Here is a 22,088-nt window from a genome sequence, read left to right as displayed (position 1 = left end):
ACCCGAACATTAACCTTAAATACCGATTCTTATACCTACGGAATATACCTATATACATTATATAAACCTAGGTACTAGCTGTACCCCGCGGTTTTACCCGCAGTGCTCCGCTCCTGTTGGTCTTTAGCGTGATGATAATATAATATAGCCTTCCTCGATAAATGGGCTATTTAAAACCGAAAAATTTTTTCTACGTTCGCGTTCAAACAAATAACTAAATTCTTCAGCTTTATAATATTTTAATTAATATAGTAAAGATAATCTCATAAAACTAACTATCTACTGAAATACTATCTACTGTTCTTTATACTTTGAAACCATTTTAACAGCTTATTAATTTAAATTAATACAAATCCATACTAAGTTTATAATTAATGCGAAAGTAACTCTGTCTGTCTGTTACTCAATCACGACTAACTAACTAACAACAATAACTACTGAACCAATTTTCATGAAATTTGGTATAGAGATATTTTGATACCCGAGAACGGACATAGGCTACTTTTTATTTCGAAATATGTACCACGGGCGAAGCCGGGGCGGACCGCTAGTCCTTTATAAAATTCTAAAGCATTGAAAAAAATGTACTCTACTAATCCAACATACATTTTAAACATTCCATATTTGCGTTCACAATAGAACCGCGTGAAACTTACCTGAGAAGCTTTCACAATCATTTCTTAAGGAGGAAAAACATTGTCGAGATGTTTTCCTTTCTATATGTAAATAAGAAGCAAACACTTTTGTATTTTATGACGTTCCCAAGCTATTATTTCGAGGGCTGTGTAAGTTTTTTTATGATATGAGTTTGTTTAGTTTTAATATTCTTTCAGACGTTACAATAGATTTATTAAGTGAAAGTGGTGTTTTGAATGTGGTAAATAATTTGGTGTTGCTTTTTCTTGCATATTGTGTAACTTTATAATAGAAGAAGTACATTCAATATATCTTTGTTATTTTTTTAATACGTCAACACTGCCGGCTGCCAAGCCCGATAAAATAAAGGATGGACTCCAATGGGAGCAGCATTCTTCCTGCCATACGCGCCTTCAACATATCCGCTTATAGTCTAGCGACTGATCGCAGATATAATATTAAAAAAAAAAAAAAAAAAATTAATACACAAACCTACTACTTGATAAGTCATTTTATAACAAGGCACTTTTAAAAAATAGTAAGTATTTAAATTATTTTTAAAAGGACCTTTTTCTCTCATCTATTATATGCAAAATGAAAAGAAAAACACATTTCAATATGAAAAAATAATTTATTAATCGACTAAAACGTATAAAAATATCAATAAAATTTGTTACATCACAAGATATACTTTATAACTTATATCCACTTATTTTAAGGTACATGATTTGAGTAAAATAATAAATATAAATCAAATTTAAATTTTTTATTACTAAACTTTTTACTATCATGTATTTTAAAATATTATGCGCCTACATGAGATGGAATATGGGTCACAAAATTTGCTAAAGAAAAACAAGGCCTGAATATCTCAAAAGCCTAAATAATTAAAAATAAATTAAAATCCCCACCATACTGCAAATCTTCACATAAAAAGTTTCTATACATTGCATAGATAACAGATAATATATTTTTAACTCTGCTCTAAGACCATAAATCAGAAGTTACACAGATTAAAAATCATGCTCAATACAAACACTCTTGAGTCTATTAAAATAAACGGATACGAAAGAGGTTAAGAATCTTAAAATATAACCAGTATAATATGAATTAATTTTGCTTAAAACTTGGGATAATTTTAAAAAATGTAATATACAAAATTCAACCAGCAAGTTGTGTAAGTTTAAAAATTATATGGCTACACATTAAGATTCTTACCTATGAACAATAAATATACTGAAATCACAGATATTACCTTAAAATAGACGTCACATCTTACAACTTTTTAAAAGTTAAAAATGCTTTAAAGTATACTAGTTAAAATTAATTTTATACATTTCATAATCAATATAGCTTTTAACACTTTCAAATCATACAACACGATTATTATATTATATAATTTATTGATGTATATAAATAATTGAATATTCCTAATACTTTTTAACTCTTCCGATTTTCAATAATTAATTTTAATGAATCTTACACATGGCTTATCAACTTTATACATTCCGACGAAATTGATACATTTTTATATTACAATAAATAATTTCAAATATATTTTTAAAATTTTTATTCATATATTTACACGAATAATTAACAATAGACTCGGATAAAACAAATTGTGTTTGAGTCTTATAAATATGCTAATAAATTTTGTTTTTTTTCCGACCACTAACGATTGCGAGAATTACAATTTTTAAACCAAAAGGAAAAGGTTTATAATCAATTGAAGAGACAGTTAAAAATAATGATCGTGACTGTAATATCACATTTATTTTAAGTTCAATTTTATAATGGAAACATCGGGTATAAGGTAAAATCTAAATAAATGGACAGTTATTCATGAGTTTCACATCGTTTCATTGTTTATGATCTAACAACGTAAAATTGCTTCATTGTAATTAAATAAATAATTTTAAAACATTTTACAAATTTGTGGATCACCAAAATTTATGTGATCCATAGTTACAATCACTAAGAATATTCACCTTAACTGTTGTAAAATATGTTTTTCTTAATTTACCAAACAAATAACGGGCCAATTATCTTGACTTTACCCTGTACCATACAAGAACCACCCAGAATTTTTAATCCATTTTCTACCTATAACTAATACCATATCTCGCTGCCACTTGTGGAGTATGTGTAGTTGCTACCGCTAGTAACAGAGGCACATCATTAACATCGATGTTGAGAGACTTCGTGAGTGTTGTTATATCGCAGAAATCTGTTGACATCAGCATATCTGCGAGGGTCTTGGATAGCACGCAGAATTCGCGTAACTTGCTCTCTAGGAAGAGGAGGCACTGCAACAAAAATAATAATGTTAGAGATACGATCTTATCCAGTTTACAATTTTTCCGGTTAGTTATTAAGCTATTGCATAGCTTCTATAGCGGGTCTTGAGCGCGGGGACCGAATCGAGAAATTCCGTAACGAAAAAACCTCACGCTCCCCACTCCGACGGGCGGAGGTGTGGCTTGAAGGCATAGCATGCAATAGCTTTACCGCGGCAGTGCCCGAGTGCCACACGTCTTTTTTGTTTATAAGTACAATATAAAATTAACTTGCAAATCAATCTATTTATTGTCACACAATTGCATGTGTTACATTTTTAATGTGGGAGTCGAACCCGCTTCGGCACGAAATAAGCTCTGTGGGTGTCATACATTAGCTTGCACCAAGTAATGTATCACACCATTACTGAAGATGAGCGTCAAATGCGCATGCTACTGTATTTGTAGATGAGTGAGAGAGCCGAAGGCATCATTAGCTTTTAAAAGTGGGCAACGCTTTTGCAAAGACCCTTCGTGATACCATAAACAGACATTTATGGTCGTTACTGATAGCTTACCATCAAGCGAACGACAAGCATGTTTTCTCGATTTTACATATAAAAATAGGGAGCTAGAAAAAAAAGCAATTTAACATTGATAACAGCAAACTCACCTGATGCGGTGGCACGCAAGCTCGGCGCATAGCCGGCAGAGCGTCAAGCATGCCGCCCACCAGCGGCGACAGCCCACCGCATCCAACACCACGACCCACCACACGAACTTCCCTACGACAAAACCAAATCTTATTATTCCACTAAATTATTTATTTACTAGATTTCCGCCCGCGGCTTCGCCCGCGTTTGCAAAGGAAAACCCGCATAGTTCCCGTTCCCGTGGGATTTCCGGGATAAAAACTATCCTATGTGTTAATCCAAGTTACCCTCTATATGTGTGCTAAATTTCATTGTAATCGGTTCAGTAGTTTTTACGTGAAAGAGTAACAAACATCCATACAACCATACTTACAAATTTTCGCCTTTATAATATATATTAAGATTTATTTATTTATTTATACATCTTTGACTTACAGTACAAAACATACCAAAACGCACAAAGATAACAATTATTACAAAGTTTGACTTAAAAATTAGGTACAATTAGAGACAAACGATACAATATTAACATTAAATAGGTCAACTTCAGATTTAGCACGTAAAAATTTATTTAACAAATGCCGATCGCTCAAAAAAGTTTCTTTTTATTTTCATACTAGCTGTTCCCCGCGGTTTCACCCGCATTGCTCCGCTTCTGTTGGCCTTAGCGTGATGTAAGAATATAGCCTAGCCTTCCTCGATAAATGAACTACCTAACACAGAAAGAATTTTTCAAATCGGACCAGTAGTTAGCCCCGAGATTAGCGCGTTCAAACAAACAAACTCTTCAGCTTTATAATATTAAGTATAGACAAGAGCGCAAACGTTCGTACATTGTACGATTATTTATACACAAATCTTCGACAATCAAATTTACACACAAAAAATGCGCAATTTACACACAAAGTTACGCTCTCTATCGCATTTACGGGTAAGGCTTTAAGATTCAGCTGACTCTAGCGCGCATTTATGCCACGTGCAGCGAGTGTTTTATATAAATAATTCATTAATTTTGATGGTTGAAGTAGTATTATATTATGGATGCAAAAGTATATTTGTCTATTGCGCTTTCATGCTTAAACTACTGCAAATAAATAAAAAATGCTATGTAAATGTAAGGGATACGTCATTTATAACCAGTATGTATCTATAATTTGTCTGCCATTTATATGTAATTTTAAAGAAATTCTCAGGCTGTGTATGGATGTGCATTTTAAATCGTCTGAATACAAGGTTACAGGAACTAAGATAAACTGTGAATTTTATTATACTTATTGTTATGTTGAATTTTATTATACTTATTGTTATGTTGAATTTTATTATACTTATTGTTATGTTGAATTTTTTTATACTTATGTACACTTTATCATAGCACATTAAAACTTTAAAAAAATATTTAAATTAATTAAATATCCGTAGCACACTTAAACTTACCACGTATTCGTATCTCCAATAATGGCAACCGCCTGCATCGGCGAATCTAAAGTTTTATTCAGGTACAAAGTCAAATCTAAATCTCTCTTCAAATCTGCTTCCCACACTTTTGGACTTGCTAGCGTCCCTGCAAAAAACAAAGACAGTATTTTAATGAACTAAAAAATTGCAACAAGTCTCAATCACCATATATAATTAAAAAAATATATGAAACAAAAGTCGCGTCTGACTGTTCCTTATTATGCTTAGCTCTTTATAACTACGCAACGGATTTTGATGTGATTTTTTTTAATCAATACATTAGCATTTCAGTCTTACGAAGACGGGGCTAGTCGCTAGTGTAATAATATGTAATATATAACATTAGTAAACATATTTGTAAAAAAACATTAAAAATGAAAGTTGTTTTATTATTTTACCTTCAAAGAAATTTTTATCTAAAAAAAATCAGCTCACTCAACACTAAATATTTGAAAGATAACAAAAACTATCTCACTGTATTTTTCCTTTCCTTCCTGACACTCCTTATCATGTCAAATAGTGACAATATGTTACAAATTTCTAAAAAACTTATTATCTTTGATAACATATTTGTATATTGTATTTAGAAGTTCATTAAACGACTCTAGTTATTATTTATTTACGTTATATACTTGGTATTTTCCACATTTCATCAGCAATGAGGAGTTTCTATATAATGATTTGTAAGATGTTACTATATTTATAGTTCATTCTTACCTTGTAAAATTAAATCAGGTACATAATGGTCGGTGACTCCTCCCAGTAGCGACACATCGAAACCGGAACGAACTTGCAGTGCAGTCTTAAAACTTATCCCCGTCAAGGGAAATTCTATCACTTCTTTAACATCTACTGTCTCTCTCTTACTAACTTCTACTACATCTTTCTCTTTCCTCTCGTTTTTCTTAGCGTTAATGATAACTGTGTTTTCTTTCCTCTTCCTAACGAATGTTTTAGGCGATAGCTCTCTATGTTTCTCTGGCTCGTGTACGATCGTTTCCTTCGCGTATTGCGGCTCCGCTTGTCTCGGCATATCATTCATGTATTCCATTTCCGAAGCATTCGTAGGCGTCTGCAGCAAAGACTCCATCATTTGGCATTTGTAACAAGTCTCGCACGTCTCCTCCTGTATCTGCGGCACGACCGTCGGATCGAACTGGAAATTGTCCAACTTCAAGTTCCCCGGTTTCCCGATATAGTGTCTATCTAGAATCTCTAAGTTTTTGCTCTTCATATAATTGGTCACTATCTGTGGATACTTATCGAACTCGAACTTAAAACCGGAATGTTTGATAGGTTTGGAATGTTGAAGCGTTTGGTTGCAGCACTTCGCACTGCTGATGCCGTTGGGCTGGTTACGATTACAATTTTCAGTGCAGTCCTCTTTTTTCTCTTCCGTTCCCGTCGTCGGAGGTTCCGAGTTGACAGGCTCGGTCGGAACTTTCGATGACTTTTTCACGCTTTTACCGCCAGATTTATTCTTCAAACCGATTAGCTTCTCATTATCACCGAGCACAAACAACACTTTGTTATCCACATCACTCTGGTCCGACACGGATGATTTCTCACTCGAATCTGAAGAGTCTTTGAACGAGATCATTATTGAAGGATTTCTGCGCATTTGATTACCCTTTGACGCGTTACTCAAACGAGAACTAGAATCTAAAGCATATTCTGGTTTAGAGAGCTTTTGACTTAAATTAGTGACTGTTGTGGATTTTTTGAGGCCAACTTCGACCGCGCTCAACAAACTCTTCTGGTTATCACTCGACACCGTATCATTGCACGTAATCGTTAAATTGTCTTTATTACACAACGTACTATCACTACCACTGACATTTTGCACTGAACACACTTCTAAGCTTTCCATGAAAGATTTTTCTGTTCTTTTAACACACATCACTCTGCTTTGACTGTGGTCAAAGTCTTGGTACACAAAATCGTTTCTCTTCACGTCGCCACACCGCATGAAGTATGTTAAGACACTTAAAAGTCTGGTAATGAATTGCCTATTGGTGGATCCCGCGACAATAGTCCTGGCAGTTCTTGGCGGGAAGCCGATACTGCCGCAGAGGTCACCCAACTGCGCCCACAGTGCGTTGTAAGTTCTTTGGAAATCTCGCTTTGCTGGGAGCTTGGTTGGGTCAACTGTATCGTAAGGACTAACGGTCGTCACCCAACCAAGATGATACGTGAGCACGTGAGTCAGGAGAGTGCTGATGAAACTGTAAATAAAAAAAAACTTATATTGACTCTTAATAAATATTGTATAGAACTGTACTAGGCACGTGTTAACGTAACGTTACGTAAACCATTCAATAAAAGACTCGTGCAATCGTCATGCTCATTGATACCTTAATATTAATACGACATACGATACGTAAACGATAGCTTGGCACAAACATCCTACAAACAGGAAGTTTAGTCCGCATTTGCCAATTATTTAAGCCTCATTACATTACTTTATATCAGTTCAAGTATAGAATCGAATTTCATCACACGGATCCCGCCCACATAAGTTACACAACGGATTCTTACGATTTGTAAGCGTCAATCTTTAAAGTAATTCGCATCACGTGAGTGCCGCGTAAACAAAGGACGTAAATATGAGCGGCGAAAATACAAGCCGCGGCTAAATATACCGCGTTCTCGACATGGCTTCCATTCACACGTTCGCGTATGTAATTATCGGACAAAAGTTACGGGCCAAAGACACGCGTTTCTTTTTTCGCTTAGCGATCATTAATCGTGAAAGCGCTTTGGACAGTGTCCAAGAAAACATCTAGTATCTATCAACGTCTCACTACCTATCGGATTAATTACGGGAGATTAAGCGATTGTGTAACCGAGGTGAAGTTTAACTACTAATTATATTGAATGCTTTTATTGTTGCGTACTAATGGCTGACTCTCGCTCACACATAACATTTCTTAAATACTTCCCTACACGTACCATTACGAATTCGGATTGATACAACGGATGTATTGACACCTAGCCAATTTAACGTTCCTAATGTACATTCAAATTAAATTAATACAATTGTATTACCCAGAAGTATTATTTTAATAGAATAATATTATGATATATGTTGCAATAGTTAAGATTCATGCACCAAGCAAGGATCTATCAAGAATTTAATCCTAATATCCTAGGCTAATAAATACCCATATAATAGATAATATTTACCCAGTAAATGTGCTAAATACAACTGTGTGACAACTATTATATGAAATTAACATATACGTGATAATTTGCACATCCGAGAATCTACTACATATTATCTAAATGCTTAATACGACAATTCATTTAGAAGGAATTCCTTTAGCGACTCTATTTTTCTTAAAAAAATACTATAAAAATTAAAGTAATCAAAATTCAACGTCATTATGTGCACACCTTAACAATCATGTGATTCGTTTGTAATAAAGCAGCTACGTCATTAAAACGACAGAATGTACGGCCGATTTAAATATAGTGTTAAAATATTTTTATCACCTGCGCACGTTACTTTTTACGTGTTTAGCATTTCATGCAAACATCTGGCAACAATATAATTTTTAATGACATAAAGTTGCTTTCACTTGTCTCAAATTTTCAAAAAATCCAACATAATTGAAAAAAAAAACTGAAGAGCACATAAACCGATGTTTTTTCTTTATTTTGCAAAACTAGTATATTTGTACGTCTAGCCGGTTCAACAGTATTAAAACATTTGGCTTCATATCAAAACAAGAATGAAACAAAGACGTCAATTGTAAGGGACGTTCTGATTTTACAGATAAACAGTGCCCGTGTGATGTTAAAACTTAAATAGAAACTTTTTTTTCGAACAGACAGTTTCTTTTGTAATAAAAAATTAAACGAGATGGTAGATTAAAATTTCAGTGTATCATTCTATTTTTACGTAAAGTTTTCTTGTATGAATTTTTTCTGTTATCATCTGCGAAATAAAATTTGATTTTGATAATTATTACAAATGTTTAAAATGTCCAAGATAAAGATAAATAATTGAATAAAAAAATATGACAAATCAACCTACGTCTGATTTAATGATAACAAAAATCTAGATAGGATTTTTATTGTAATATGCGATCATAATGATGAGGAACGGAGGATCAATCACGCGCAGTTTTTTCTGTTTTATTAATACTGAACATTAAATCTTACTCAATTTATTAATGCCTCGAGGCCTTACTTGAGTGTCTGTCTAGAGTACCTAGATGTAGGAACATCCAAATTGATATTATAATGAGATGATTTTAACCATATCTGGCTTTATTGTTTTGACATTTGATAATTATATAGAACATTTGTGGCGCATTATATAACCAAAGTGAGTTTCAAATTCGCATCTTTTTTTAAATAAAATAATCTAAAATTTTATATTATCCCTTCATAGGTAGGTAATTTAAGTGCAGACAGTAGCTTCTGATTTCAATCTATCTTGTCAGATAAGAAAACTGTCATTTAAACAAAATCCGAATATTAGTATCCTTAATCGATCATCTTCTGTTATTTGATAGCAGATAATCAACATGTCCGATAATAAGACTATCGAGAAACGAATCCGGTCACTGTCACTCCGATTAAATCCTGATTAAAAAACTTAAAAAAAGGTCGAGTCGCATTCTTTCTTTCGTAAAAATGACCTTTAATTTCTCTTTACTTCAGTCTTAATCGATATCAAAACATAAACACTTATATATTCTACCATTTTTCTCTATAGTCTCCATAAAGAAGTTTTAACCCATGTCCAGATGTATCACAAATCATCCCTTATAGACCTTTTGCTTAAGTTAATACATTATGCACTTTATTTCAAAGCCCATAAGGTTCAATATACTTACAAGTTAGTACTCTTCGTGTCTCCCACACTGATGACAGAACACAGATCCGATAGAAGTGTATCAGCTATCTTATTCCTCTGTCTTTGCTCGCTGGTGACTAGGTTCAACCATACCGGCTGCAAACGTGCACCGAACATTAGGTCTGATAACCTGAAATATAAGTGTCTAAATTTTAGTTTGTTCCATGCAAGTTTTATGGGCTTTTCATAGACTGAACCATGATATTATTATCATAAGTCTGTAGTTTATTGGATGAAAATAACGTTTCTCTCATATAAACCAATCAACACCGACAAACAGCAGTAAAATATTATTATAATTTTAACATTTGTATCACTGATTTGAGAGATTGCTATTAAGCAAAAAATATTTGTTGTTTCAATAAACTATGTTATTTTTTGCACGGGTCGATGTATCAGTTAAGGTTGATAGCAAATATGTTCGTTATCGTAGCTTTAATCTAGCTAAATTGATTACTTAGGTATATATTTTTTTAATTATCCAACGATTAAGTACATAATCCAATTTTACGTCTAGTCATTAATTAAATATTATTAAGAAGTCCACATTCTTTCTTTTTTATGAACGAAATAGTCTATAGACTTATAATAATATCTCCCTTCACGAATTGTTATATCGAAACGGACGCATCTATTTTCATCTACACGTGTCACTTTTTATTACTATCCCGTCAAAACTTCGTAAAAATGTTCAAAACGATTGCATCATTTGCCGACCGAATAACCAAATCTTACATATTTCTTTAGTAACCTTTCTTCGAGTGAACGTTCATAGGTTTAATTAAAGGTCCGTATTAAATACTATAAACTAAGGAATAGAAAGAAGCCCGTGTAGTTAGTTCTACTCGATATGAGAGTAGAAAACTCGTGTATGCATTATATACTTCGTCACTTATCGTCATTTCGGCAGACTGCCACGCTCGCTGCATAATACTGTCGTATGACAGGAAACACGTAGATAAAGCTAACTACGCTATATTTGGAAAGCATGGAGGCAATGTCTAAAGAACGTTCCAAAATGTATCTATCCATAATAACATGGCATTGGGCATCACCGCCTATTTTGAGCTCATTTAAAACGAACTATGCTATCAAAAAGGAGCAAAAGTTATGTCGTGAGTTATGAAAATTCTGTCTCATACAAGTCTACGTGATGTTAATTGCGTAGGCAGAAAATATGTAAAATATCAAGGCAACTAAATTAATAGTCTGCTTTCACGTTGCACTAATAAACAAATGTGAAGGTCCTTACAAACCATTTATGTAATAAATTTAACCGACTACTGAGGTAAACAAAAACATATTTGCTAAAATTTTAACAAATGGAACTCTCATTTTTCTACATTTAGCCTATTATATTTGAATATAAATCTTATTGAACATAGACAATATTGTCCACAATATTTGAAATATTTGAAAGAATTGTACACATGTATTAAATAATTTACACAAAAACAATGACTTTAAAACACTTCATTTTTATTTCAATCGTAACTAAGAGCAATAGTCACCTACGAGCAATTTATTACGAACTATATACACAATATGTGCATACAAAAATCAATATTAATCATCAAGTATGTGACAAGTGAAACTACGTAAAAAGTAAAAATATCATATCACGCTCTCAATCATGACCTAAATTTCATTTCGAGCAAACTTTGTTATAGTAAAAGCATACAAAACAAAGTAACGGTCCTAGAAATCTACCTTCATACTAGCTTGGTGTTTTATTAAATTACTGTTTTGCATAAAATAGCAAACAAAATGGGATTTTAGGGAGTTCTACTTCACATAAACGTATTTATATTTTATCACAGTTGTTTTCGTAGGTATTACAATACAAACCTACAGTGTATAAAAATGCATCATCAAGATACGTGTAGTAATAGTCGAAATGAGCGTTCAGTCACAACGCAGTCAGAATGAGCTCATTCTCATTCATTTTCAACTACGAGTGAATATTAATACGACTATATATATTATGTAGTAACAGTAGAAGTATTTGTAAGTAACTGTTTATGTTTTTATTACAGAACAGAAATAAATGTAGCAGTAGGTACTAGTTACTAGATTTACAATTTATAGCAGCAATAGTAACAGCTACTAGTAACAGAAGTAACAGCTACTAGTACCAGAAGTAACAGCTACTAGTACCAGAAGTAACAGCTACTAATAGCATAAGTAACAGTTACAAATAACAATTACTATAACTCACCATCTAACCGCATCTTCCGTAGCCGCATGTAGGGTAGACACGAATTTTCGTTCCGCGCCCGCTCTGAGCGTCGCCAGTCGCAGTCGACACACGAGCGACTGCAGTTGGTTGGAATGTTGCACGCAGCGACGGATCACTTCCCTATGGGTTTTATTATTATTAAGTTATGATAATTAATGTATCACAACGCAGTTCGGACTGTGCTTATGAATGAATGAATGTGCTTATGAATATTATACATGAAAAAATAAGTTTGGTTTATTGCACTATTTAGTATTTAAAAAAAAACAAGGTTTGTTAGATAGCCGCCCGAATATAAAAAGGCGCCAAATTCTATCATTGTCTTTCATAATAAATTAATTAAAAATATGAAAAACGTATCACAATCTATATTTCAAGAAAAAGATACTATTTCGTATCCCATTTTCGCAATCAAAACAATTAAAGGTGCAACACATAATATTATGTATTTCGCAATTTCTGAAAAATTCTTAATAACAGTATATTCAACACATTTACATACTACTTCATCATTATTTATTTTAGTGTCGTCGTATCATATTTGGGCTGTTTGCATATAAAAATCACCTGATCTCGAGTGCAAATATTATGATGAAAGGTATTAATTTTCGCTACGCATCGATAATATTATTTGTACACGATATAATTCATTGTCACATGATTTACTACAAAATCCATTGATAAGACTCAATGTGCCTAACCTAACCACAACAAAAGGACAAGTTACTAAGAGTTATTTTATATGAGTAAATCTCAATATGGGATCAATAAATATTTCTATATTTTTGTTTATAACTTTAAAAATTTAATGTGAGTGGAAATGAATTGATGGAAATACAATTGGAATTTATTTTCTTTGGACCTTAACGATATCAAATTATTTTTATACAGTCAATATTATTATAATTATAAATACGTACAAAAATACGTATTTGCTGGGACATCTGCCAAAAATTAACCTACCTCAATGCTATCAAATGATACCTCGTCAAATTAAATATTATAACAGGTTTTCCTTAACTATAAGAATTATTTATATTCGTAGTAAATATTTGCAAACATTTGCAATAAATTATTCGAAATTTGTTCCAGAATATAAAGTAAACACTATTTTGTGCGTTAAATCTAAATAAATTAATCATATTTAGATATTATGGTTTATCCGTTTACTTAAGATAAAGAGCGAGATAATATACTATCGTGTCACCTGACATAAACACTTCATATTAACCTTCCATTATAAATTGTATCTATGTCGTAAAGTTCGTAAAAAATAGTCATCACTTTTCAAATGCAGTGTACGTCGAAAATGTGCCTTAATATAAAGGTCATAAGGTCGACTATTTCTGTTGATTGGAACTAGTGGTATGCCTATTATTATTAGCACATGGAAAACCGAGCTTTCTACTAGTAGTTTTTGTCATTTTCCTAAAATTTAACTTAACTAAATAGATTTACCGCCTCCATGTGTCGATTCGTTGATCAAGATCATATCTACACTAATATTATAAAGAGGAAAACTTTGTTTGTTTGTTTGTTTGTTTGATTGATTGTAATGAATCGGCTCATAAACTACTGGACCGATTTTAAAAATTCTTTCACCATTCGAAAGCTACATTATCCACGAGTAACATAGGCTAGGTTTTATCCCGGAAATCCCACGGGAACGGGAACTATGCGGGTTTATCTTTGAAAACGCGGGCGAAGCCGCTGGCGGAAAGCTAGTTTATTATAAAAGAATTGGTCGTTTATAACTAAGTGTTCCCCAGACTGAAGTCATTAAAAATTCAATCAATATTTCTAGTAAAATTTCCAATATGCATGCATACTATAAATATTTAGGTATATACTTACATATCAGCACTCTCAGCCACAGTGATCAAAAGTGCCAAGCCCAATTTGGTCCTTCGAGACATCACCGACGAACTCGCGAGGCTATCACTTGTCCCGCTTGTCACGCTATTGCTGTACATCTGTGATAATAAATATATTGTAATGTGTATTTTTTGGGGCATTCTATGAAGGAACTTCTCATATAATGATACATATATCATTTGGGCATTGAATTTAAAGTCGCTATTATAAAAAGTAATTTTGATGTTATTTATAGAACGAACACTATTTGTCAAATAGTTGAAGGAAAAACGTTCCTGATACATCCATACTAATATTATAAATGCGAAAGTAACTCTGTCTGTCTGTCTGTTACTCAAGCACGCCTAAACTACTGAACCAATTTGCATGAAATTTGGTATGGAGATATTTTGATACCCGAGAAAGGACATAGGCTACCTTTTATTGCGAAATATGTACCACGGGCAAAGCCGGGGCGGACCTCTAGTACACTATAGTTTGAAACTGAATAGAGAAGTATCCACATTTTTCGAATAACCTTCTCTCTAACCAAAATAATTTCCTAAGCCACTTTTCTAGTCAATACATTATGTCTAAATGCTGCCATAACGTCGGCACTATAACCCCTTAATCCTCGTCTATTATTTTCAATAGCATTCATCAAATAGAACAAGGATCAATTACTTGATCTGCGACCATTTAGCTGTCGTGTAATTGAAACTAATGTTAGATATGTTAATCTAGGTTACGATGATGTTAACCAGTCTAATAATAGCTAAGAATAGTACATAGTTGTCTATTAAACTTGGTTGTGTTGCATTTACAATACAATGTCTTAATAATTGTAGGAAAGGCGGAAATCGTAAAAACTAACTGCATTCGCCTATATAAGTCGAATAAGTTCTTGGAAAGAAATTATGATATCCTACATTACTGTTATATCACTGCCCTAATTCTGATTTTCCATTTTCTATTCTGGAATGTCTGGAGTATATTGAGTCATCAATTTTGTAAATTAATAAGCTTTTTACTCTGCTATAATAACCACATTCATAATAGTTCCACATGTTACGTTTTTAAAGACATGTATCATGATAATAAACAGTTCTACATGTTACATGTTACATTTTGAAAGCCAGAACTGACATCTTGGCAGAAACAACACATACAAGACCAAGGATAATAGACATATCCATCAAACATCAACATTCAACCAATTCTCGCTACGAAATAAACAATAGAAAATTATCACACCACTAGTGCACCTAAATAACAATAATAATAAATCGTCACACCGATAAGAAGTTCACATGACTTAACGATAGCGGTCATTCATGTGACGAGTCACGAGTGATAGTAATCTTCCTGTGTAAACAATTAAAAGCTTCAATCGTCATAAATTCACTTTATAAAGGTATTAAATTTTATTTCACTTTGTGTGTGGTAATGATATATTAGAAATAAATGCTAAAAATCAAGGCCAGAGCAACACATAACAAAGTTACTTTTATATTTATATGTAATTTTCGCATTTGTTCTATAGCGACTAATGATATGATGACACTCAAAATTAAGCAAAATCTCTCCTACATAAAATTGACCGAAAACACACATACCATAAAAACATCGTAAACCATCAATTTATTCAACACATATTCCAAAATTAGCTAACTTCCTTCCATCCCCATCCACCTTAAGTCTATAACCAAAACCTCTGGAACATTTCACATACCTGCGAGTCATTACTAGACACGGTCGTTACCGTTGGAACTCGAAGCGACGTGGAGGTGAGATCGAATCGAGTGGCCATGCTCTGGAACGTTCTGCGTTGCCAGCTGCCGCTCGAGCTCAGCTTGCGGCCGGGCGACGCTGGTGGGTATTACACGCCTATTTATATAGTAAAGTGCCGATGCTCTAGTAGTAGAATCTTTTTTATTGTCTCTTTTCGGGTGAAATGTAATGTAATGTATCAATTAATAGTAAACTATTTCTGTTATACTCAGTGACAATCACACTAATATTCTGGTAGTTCGTACAGAAAACTGTTGCCTTCCTAAATAAGCTAAATGTAATTTTACTATTATTATTATGTAAAATATCGTAAATTAAAGGGAGACTTATCTGTTTCGTTTTGATTTGAGATCGGAGTAAAGAAGCTGGGAGAAAGTAACATATAAATATAATCAATAAATTTTAACTCAAACAATACACATAAAAAACTATAAATTTAAAATCATCTGAAAATTACTCAATTATCAAAAGTTAAACACAAACTTTTTGTAAATACTTACATGTAAACGAATATTCAGATTGCATGTTTCCATCCCACGTGTCCAGCATCGAGAAGAAATCGACATTCGAACCAATAGTACTGTACGAATGGTCGCCATAGAAACCTGAAAATTATTCTTCTTTATCATGTTGAACTATAACTAAAATACTTTTTATATAGAGTAAATATTATTGGATGTAGGTCAATTGATATTACGAGCTTCGATGTATTAATTATTATTAAAGCTACATAATATTGTGCTTTAGTTCTGTCTTTGTTTGCGATACGCATTAAAGAAGCTTAGTTATTTATTTTATGTTCAATCAAGAAACTCCAGTCATTTTTCTATGTAAAGTTAGCTAACTACCCAAATATCTAAAAAGCTTATAGAATACTTAATGAATTTAACTCCGATTTCCAATGTTCTAATTAATAATAAGGTAATAAAACTTAGTCTTAGACCAAGAAAACTTTATATAATATGGCGTGGTTAGTAAAATAAATAACGTGATTGTTGCATAACATTGATATGTTTAGATAATAATAATATGTAACATCTGATTGTCTGGTGTAGATAATGAATCTAATCTAATCTAAATCTCTAATCTAGAATGGTGTCAAGAATCTTTAGAATAAACACGAAAACTAAATAGAACTTCCATGATTATGACGCATCATATTATGACCTATTAAACTTTTTAATAGGGAAGAGAACTCAAACGAAGATACGAGTTTATCCAATACTGCAACGTAATATTCATTGACATATTTGTTGCTATTTATAGAAAAAGAGTTACGAGATGCGACAATTCCATATGAGTTTTTGGAAGTATCCATACTAATATTGTACATGAGGAATTTTACTTGTATAAATTGTTGTTACGGCTAAACACTAAACTGACTTCTATGAAATGTTGAGTAGATTAGCATTTGGGACGGCCCTTTTATTAAACTTACCCTAACAGAAGAGAAATAGATCGTGGAAATTGGCATCGCAAACTATGAAAATGACGTCGTCTAATACAAGAACGTTATTATTTTACACTTAATAAATTATTTTTTCAGCAATGCAGGTGATCTTAATTGCTATTTCGATTGCACTATCGCATATATTTATTTGTTCCTTTACCACATATTTTGTCAAGATTTAATTACTCATAATGGTTTTACCAAAAAATAAAGTAAAATGTCAATATTTTAATCAAGCACATATCAAATACGCAACATAACATAGGTACTCCATAATACAAACAACTCAAGATACAGGGCTATTTAATTTCACGCTTCTAATAATAAACACAATAACTATTTCCCATGCCTAATTGAATTGCTTCGAATCGACTGCCAACCGCCATTTATTATGATCACACATGTTAAATTAGAATTTATACCTTGTACAATACTCGTGCCTTTTGAATCAGTATTATTAAAAAAAATTCATTAAAACCCATCAAGCGTAAAAACACATACACATACAAGCACGTTATACTATAACAATTATAAAATAAGTATGAATAGTACTGTCATTAATTTCTTTTCCTAAAAGCTATATAGCTGAACTAGCCGTCCGCCTCTACTCTGTCTGTGGTATTTACATAGCCTGAAACACTCTAATAAAATCTGTATAAAATCGGTCCAGTAGTTCCTGAGATTAGCGCATCAATCAAACAAACAGTTCAGCTTTATTCATTAGTATATCCTAGTTTAGACAATATAATAATGAGAAAAAACACCCACCAGAATCTCCTCTATCAATCGAGAAGCTTAATGACACTCCCTCCTCCCGCAACGGCATATTCAGAGGAGTGGAACAACTCCGTAACTCGCTGGTAACATTAGCGTTGATATCCGTCTTGCGATCCGCCCGACTGATCCGCCGGGAGTTCGGGACAAAGAACATCTTTGTACACATCAACCTGGGTGGAAGAAAATGCTTATTCATAATATACTGGCTGTATAACATCTCTGTGGTGAAAAAAAAATCCTAGAAAACCATTATTAATATCCCTACCTAATACTAGACTTGAAATTTATACGATATAAAGAAAAGCGTTATGAATTAAAACTACTAATATGTAATGTTTACGGGGTGTTGATATATGTATATTTATATTTTCTCGAGAAACTAACTCATGTAAATGTAAACGATTGAATCAATCATATAACACTTAAGATTGATTAATTAATTAATACAGAGATGAGCAAAAATCATCTTCAAAAATAAGAAAAAATTCTAACATAAACAAAATAAATTAAAGAGAAATTCCATTCTAATGATAATATAATGCAAGAAAAGTAAATTTCAATAGTATCATGTATGTGGGGATGGTGTAAATGAAAAGCCAAATTCGCCCAATCGATTTATTTCCCAGACACCGGTTACATATCAAAAATACATTTTCAACAAATCTCCATTACATCGTACCAAAAAAACACACAGTCCAATCATAGACAACCAAAAATCTACAGTCTACAGATAACATGTCCACAGATTAAATAATAGAAAAACACAGACTAAAAATAAAACTAGTAATCATGAAATACATCTTAATATTTTATCCTATTCCCACACGGTCATCCTGCAGAATCATCTGTCCCAGATGAGTCAACAGTCGTAGATGATCAATATGGTAAGTAGACAATGGTAAATCACCTTTATCTATTACATGTAGAAATCCTTCCTTCTTTCCTCTTTTATTTGAATTAAGTATACATTCCACGCAATTATCAATGTTTGTTTTAATCTTTTCTTTTAAATTCTCCATATAATAATTTCTATTTATTAATTCCTCAGTCTTAACACAACCAAAATGTCCGTTTTCATGATGTTTTCTTATAATTTCATTTTGCATTTTCTTAGGTACAACCATTAATTTATTTCCATCCTTAATCTTCCATAACATTCCATTCTTCTTTTTTGCAAGCACAATTGGACTAGCATAATCAGACTTACTTGTTTTTATTATTCCTTCATCAAGCCATTCTTTAATCTGTTTGTCAACAATGTTAAGCTCCAAAGGTGACAATCGTCGTGGATTCTGATAAACTGGTACATCATCGGTTAATAATATTTTAAGTTTTACATTTGATTCTTTAGTACATCTTTTGGGGTTATATTCTTTTATAATATTCTGTATTTTATTCTTATATTCTTTGTTTTCAATATTTGTGATATCTTCATTTTCATTCTCTAGCATTGTAAGGTGTAATATTCTTGTTGCAGTGATAGTTCCAGATTTAAAATTGATTTCTACTTCTTTCAGTACAGGATTTCCTAATATAATGTTGACAGGGATAGCGCCATCATCAACAACATAAAATAAAGTTTCAAAATAACAATCATCAATTTCAATTTTTGCTGTGAAAGATCCTTTTGTATAAATTTCCTTTTCAGCTATTCCAGTTAAAGTTTCTGTTGTTCCTGAACTATAAGATAACAATTTTTCACCTTGAATCTTCCTAAAATAAGACATAATTATTAAATTAGCATCGCTTCCGGTATCAATCAGGGCTTCTACATCAATATTATTTATTTTCAGCTTCTTGAAAGGTCTCACATCAATATTATTTTTAGTTGACATAATTTCCAAGCTCTTTTTTATACTTTTAGAACATTCAGTTGATTTATGGCCAAACAAGTTGCATTTAAAACATTTAATGCCTTTAGTACAATTAGGCGACTCATGATCTAAATCTCCACAATTGAAACATCTCTTTACTCGTAGTGTTTTTTGAATTTTCATGCCAATGGACTTTGATACTGAATTACTTTGAATCTTATTAGGTGAATATGATTTTTTCTTAATTTCTGAATAAATGTCTAATTTCTTTCTGAATTCTTTAATGTTACAAGCGCCATATAAAATATTTTTGTTGGACTCACTGTCTTTAATACCGTCGATGACATATTCCATCAGGGCTTCATCTTCAACATTCCCAAGTACTGCAAGTTCCTTCATATGTAAAAAATATTGCTGATGAGTCTCATTCATCTTCATCCGGCGAGTTGAAAGTCTCTTGTGAACAGTTGCACTGTTCAACTTCTTACCAAATTCCTCACGGAGCTCAGACTTAAGTGTATCCCACGTGGTGGTCCCACTTAGTGAACGTAAAAATAGCTTGGCGGATCCCGCGAGAAGCCGCTTCGAAAATATGAGTTTTTCTATTTCACCCCATTGCATTAAAGAGGAAATATCTTCAAAATCTTTTACGAATGTTTCGATGCCATAGGCATCATCACCCGAAAATGGCGTCATTGATTTCTCTAAGTCATTGAAGGAAATACGCGGCGATGGTTCACCACAATCATCATCATCCTTTACTCGTTTCGGCGGCATGTTGAATAATGTAAATAAAAAGTTTTATAGTCTTCAAGTCGTAATCGTATAATCATAAGCTTCTTTAAATCTTAGTCTTCGTTCGTAATTCGTAAATTCTTAATCAGGTTAAATCACCGGCATCATAGTCTTCGTCTGTTTTTTCTTTATTCCACCATCCCGTATCCCGGACGAGCCCCCAAATTATGTGGGGATGGTGTAAATGAAAAGCCAAATTCGCCCAATCGATTTATTTCCCAGACACCGGTTACATATCAAAAATACATTTTCAACAAATCTCCATTACATCGTACCAAAAAAACACACAGTCCAATCATAGACAACCAAAAATCTACAGTCTACAGATAACATGTCCACAGATTAAATAATAGAAAAACACAGACTAAAAATAAAACTAGTAATCATGAAATACATCTTAATATTTTATCCTATTCCCACATGTATATTTAATAAATCGTTTAAATATTATAATAAAACAAAGGAATATTTATTAAGGTCACAATGTAACCGTATCTTGGCAATTTGATAAGCACACATTAAGAAGGACACTGGTAATGGAGGGAACATACTGGTGCAATGAAAATATCATATTACATAAACGTATTATATTAGAACAAGTGTATCTTATTATTTTATAAGAGGTATAAGACTACTTCATAAAGTTCTCTTACACACAAACAATATTCCTTGGAATAGAAGATCGATCTTGATAACAGCTTTTTGTTGTCACTTCGCCTTAAATTCTGCTTTCTGAACCAATTAGTAGTTCAATAAGAATCCAAAGCAGTACATTATGAAATACATATAAAGAATTGTCAAGTTTGAGTTTGTATTTTAATGCAGTATTTACTCAGGAAACTACAATCATTAGGTACCTACCTAGGAAATTCCATCCTTAGAATACGAGATAATTTTATCATGGCGATAGCGTGATTCAATAAATCACCGCTCTACTTAATCACTTAAGAACCGCTTTACTTCGTTGTGTAAACGATCATATAATAAATTGCCTGAACCAGCGATTATTACCTAAATCGAAATAAATCTGGTTCCCGCCACTTACGGCCGGCTGCTATTCGCGTATTCAAACATTCTATTTCTATGATCGTGATACGAATGGAACGATTTATAGATGTTGAGATACAGTCGAATTCATAGGGTTAAGGTCAAATTCAACATTTTGTTTTAACGGTAATTCAGCAATGATATTTCTTTCGTCTATTTGGACCACCCATTGTGACCCATCTCTATGGACATTTCAGATTTTAGATGTATAGTGTCCAAGAAGTTCTTAATTTTGTTTTTTATTTGATCACCCTATACTTAAATCGAATCCAGAAACTTTTGTACTACAAAACTTGCAATATCGTCTTTGTAGAAAAGATCCTTTCAAATTCGTCCTTCTGTACGTAAGAAATGCCAACTTTGCAACTTCTTTAATATCACCAAAGAAGTTGCAAAGATCATCAGAGTGATTCGTGAACAATCTAAGGAAGTCC

The 22,088-nt window shown here is 32.6% G+C and overlaps 2 protein-coding genes across 4 annotated transcripts in view; both read right to left on the bottom strand.

The window, feature by feature from the left end:
• Window positions 1–1,247: 1,247 nt before the first annotated feature.
• Window positions 1,248–22,088, bottom strand: part of LOC123692221 (folliculin-interacting protein 2) — a 32,823-nt gene continuing 11,982 nt past the window's right edge. For all 3 annotated transcript variants that reach the window (XM_045636927.1, XM_045636928.1, XM_045636929.1), the window contains exons 4-13: window positions 17,990–18,168; window positions 16,272–16,376; window positions 15,713–15,849; window positions 13,981–14,099; window positions 12,106–12,246; window positions 9,868–10,017; window positions 5,738–7,245; window positions 5,000–5,126; window positions 3,586–3,697; window positions 1,248–2,942 (exon numbers count right to left, since the gene is read on the bottom strand). In XM_045636927.1, the coding sequence (XP_045492883.1) occupies window positions 2,736–2,942; window positions 3,586–3,697; window positions 5,000–5,126; window positions 5,738–7,245; window positions 9,868–10,017; window positions 12,106–12,246; window positions 13,981–14,099; window positions 15,713–15,849; window positions 16,272–16,376; window positions 17,990–18,168 (2,785 nt within the window). In that variant the 3' untranslated portion in view covers window positions 1,248–2,735. The remainder of the gene's footprint in view (window positions 2,943–3,585; window positions 3,698–4,999; window positions 5,127–5,737; window positions 7,246–9,867; window positions 10,018–12,105; window positions 12,247–13,980; window positions 14,100–15,712; window positions 15,850–16,271; window positions 16,377–17,989; window positions 18,169–22,088) is intronic.
• Window positions 18,786–20,876, bottom strand: LOC123692222. The gene is made up of 2 exons (XM_045636930.1): window positions 20,136–20,876; window positions 18,786–19,711 (listed from the first exon to the last, which is right to left on the bottom strand). The coding sequence occupies exons 1-2, from the start codon at window positions 20,587–20,589 to the stop codon at window positions 19,656–19,658; spliced, it is 510 nt and encodes a 169-aa protein (XP_045492886.1). The 5' UTR covers window positions 20,590–20,876; the 3' UTR covers window positions 18,786–19,655.

Source organism: Colias croceus, chromosome 6 (assembly GCF_905220415.1).
Source record: "Colias croceus chromosome 6, ilColCroc2.1".
Taxonomy (NCBI): Eukaryota; Metazoa; Arthropoda; class Insecta; order Lepidoptera; family Pieridae; genus Colias; species Colias croceus.
The sequence above is the reverse complement of the archived record's forward strand: the minus strand, read 5'-3'. Positions and strand labels throughout refer to the sequence as shown.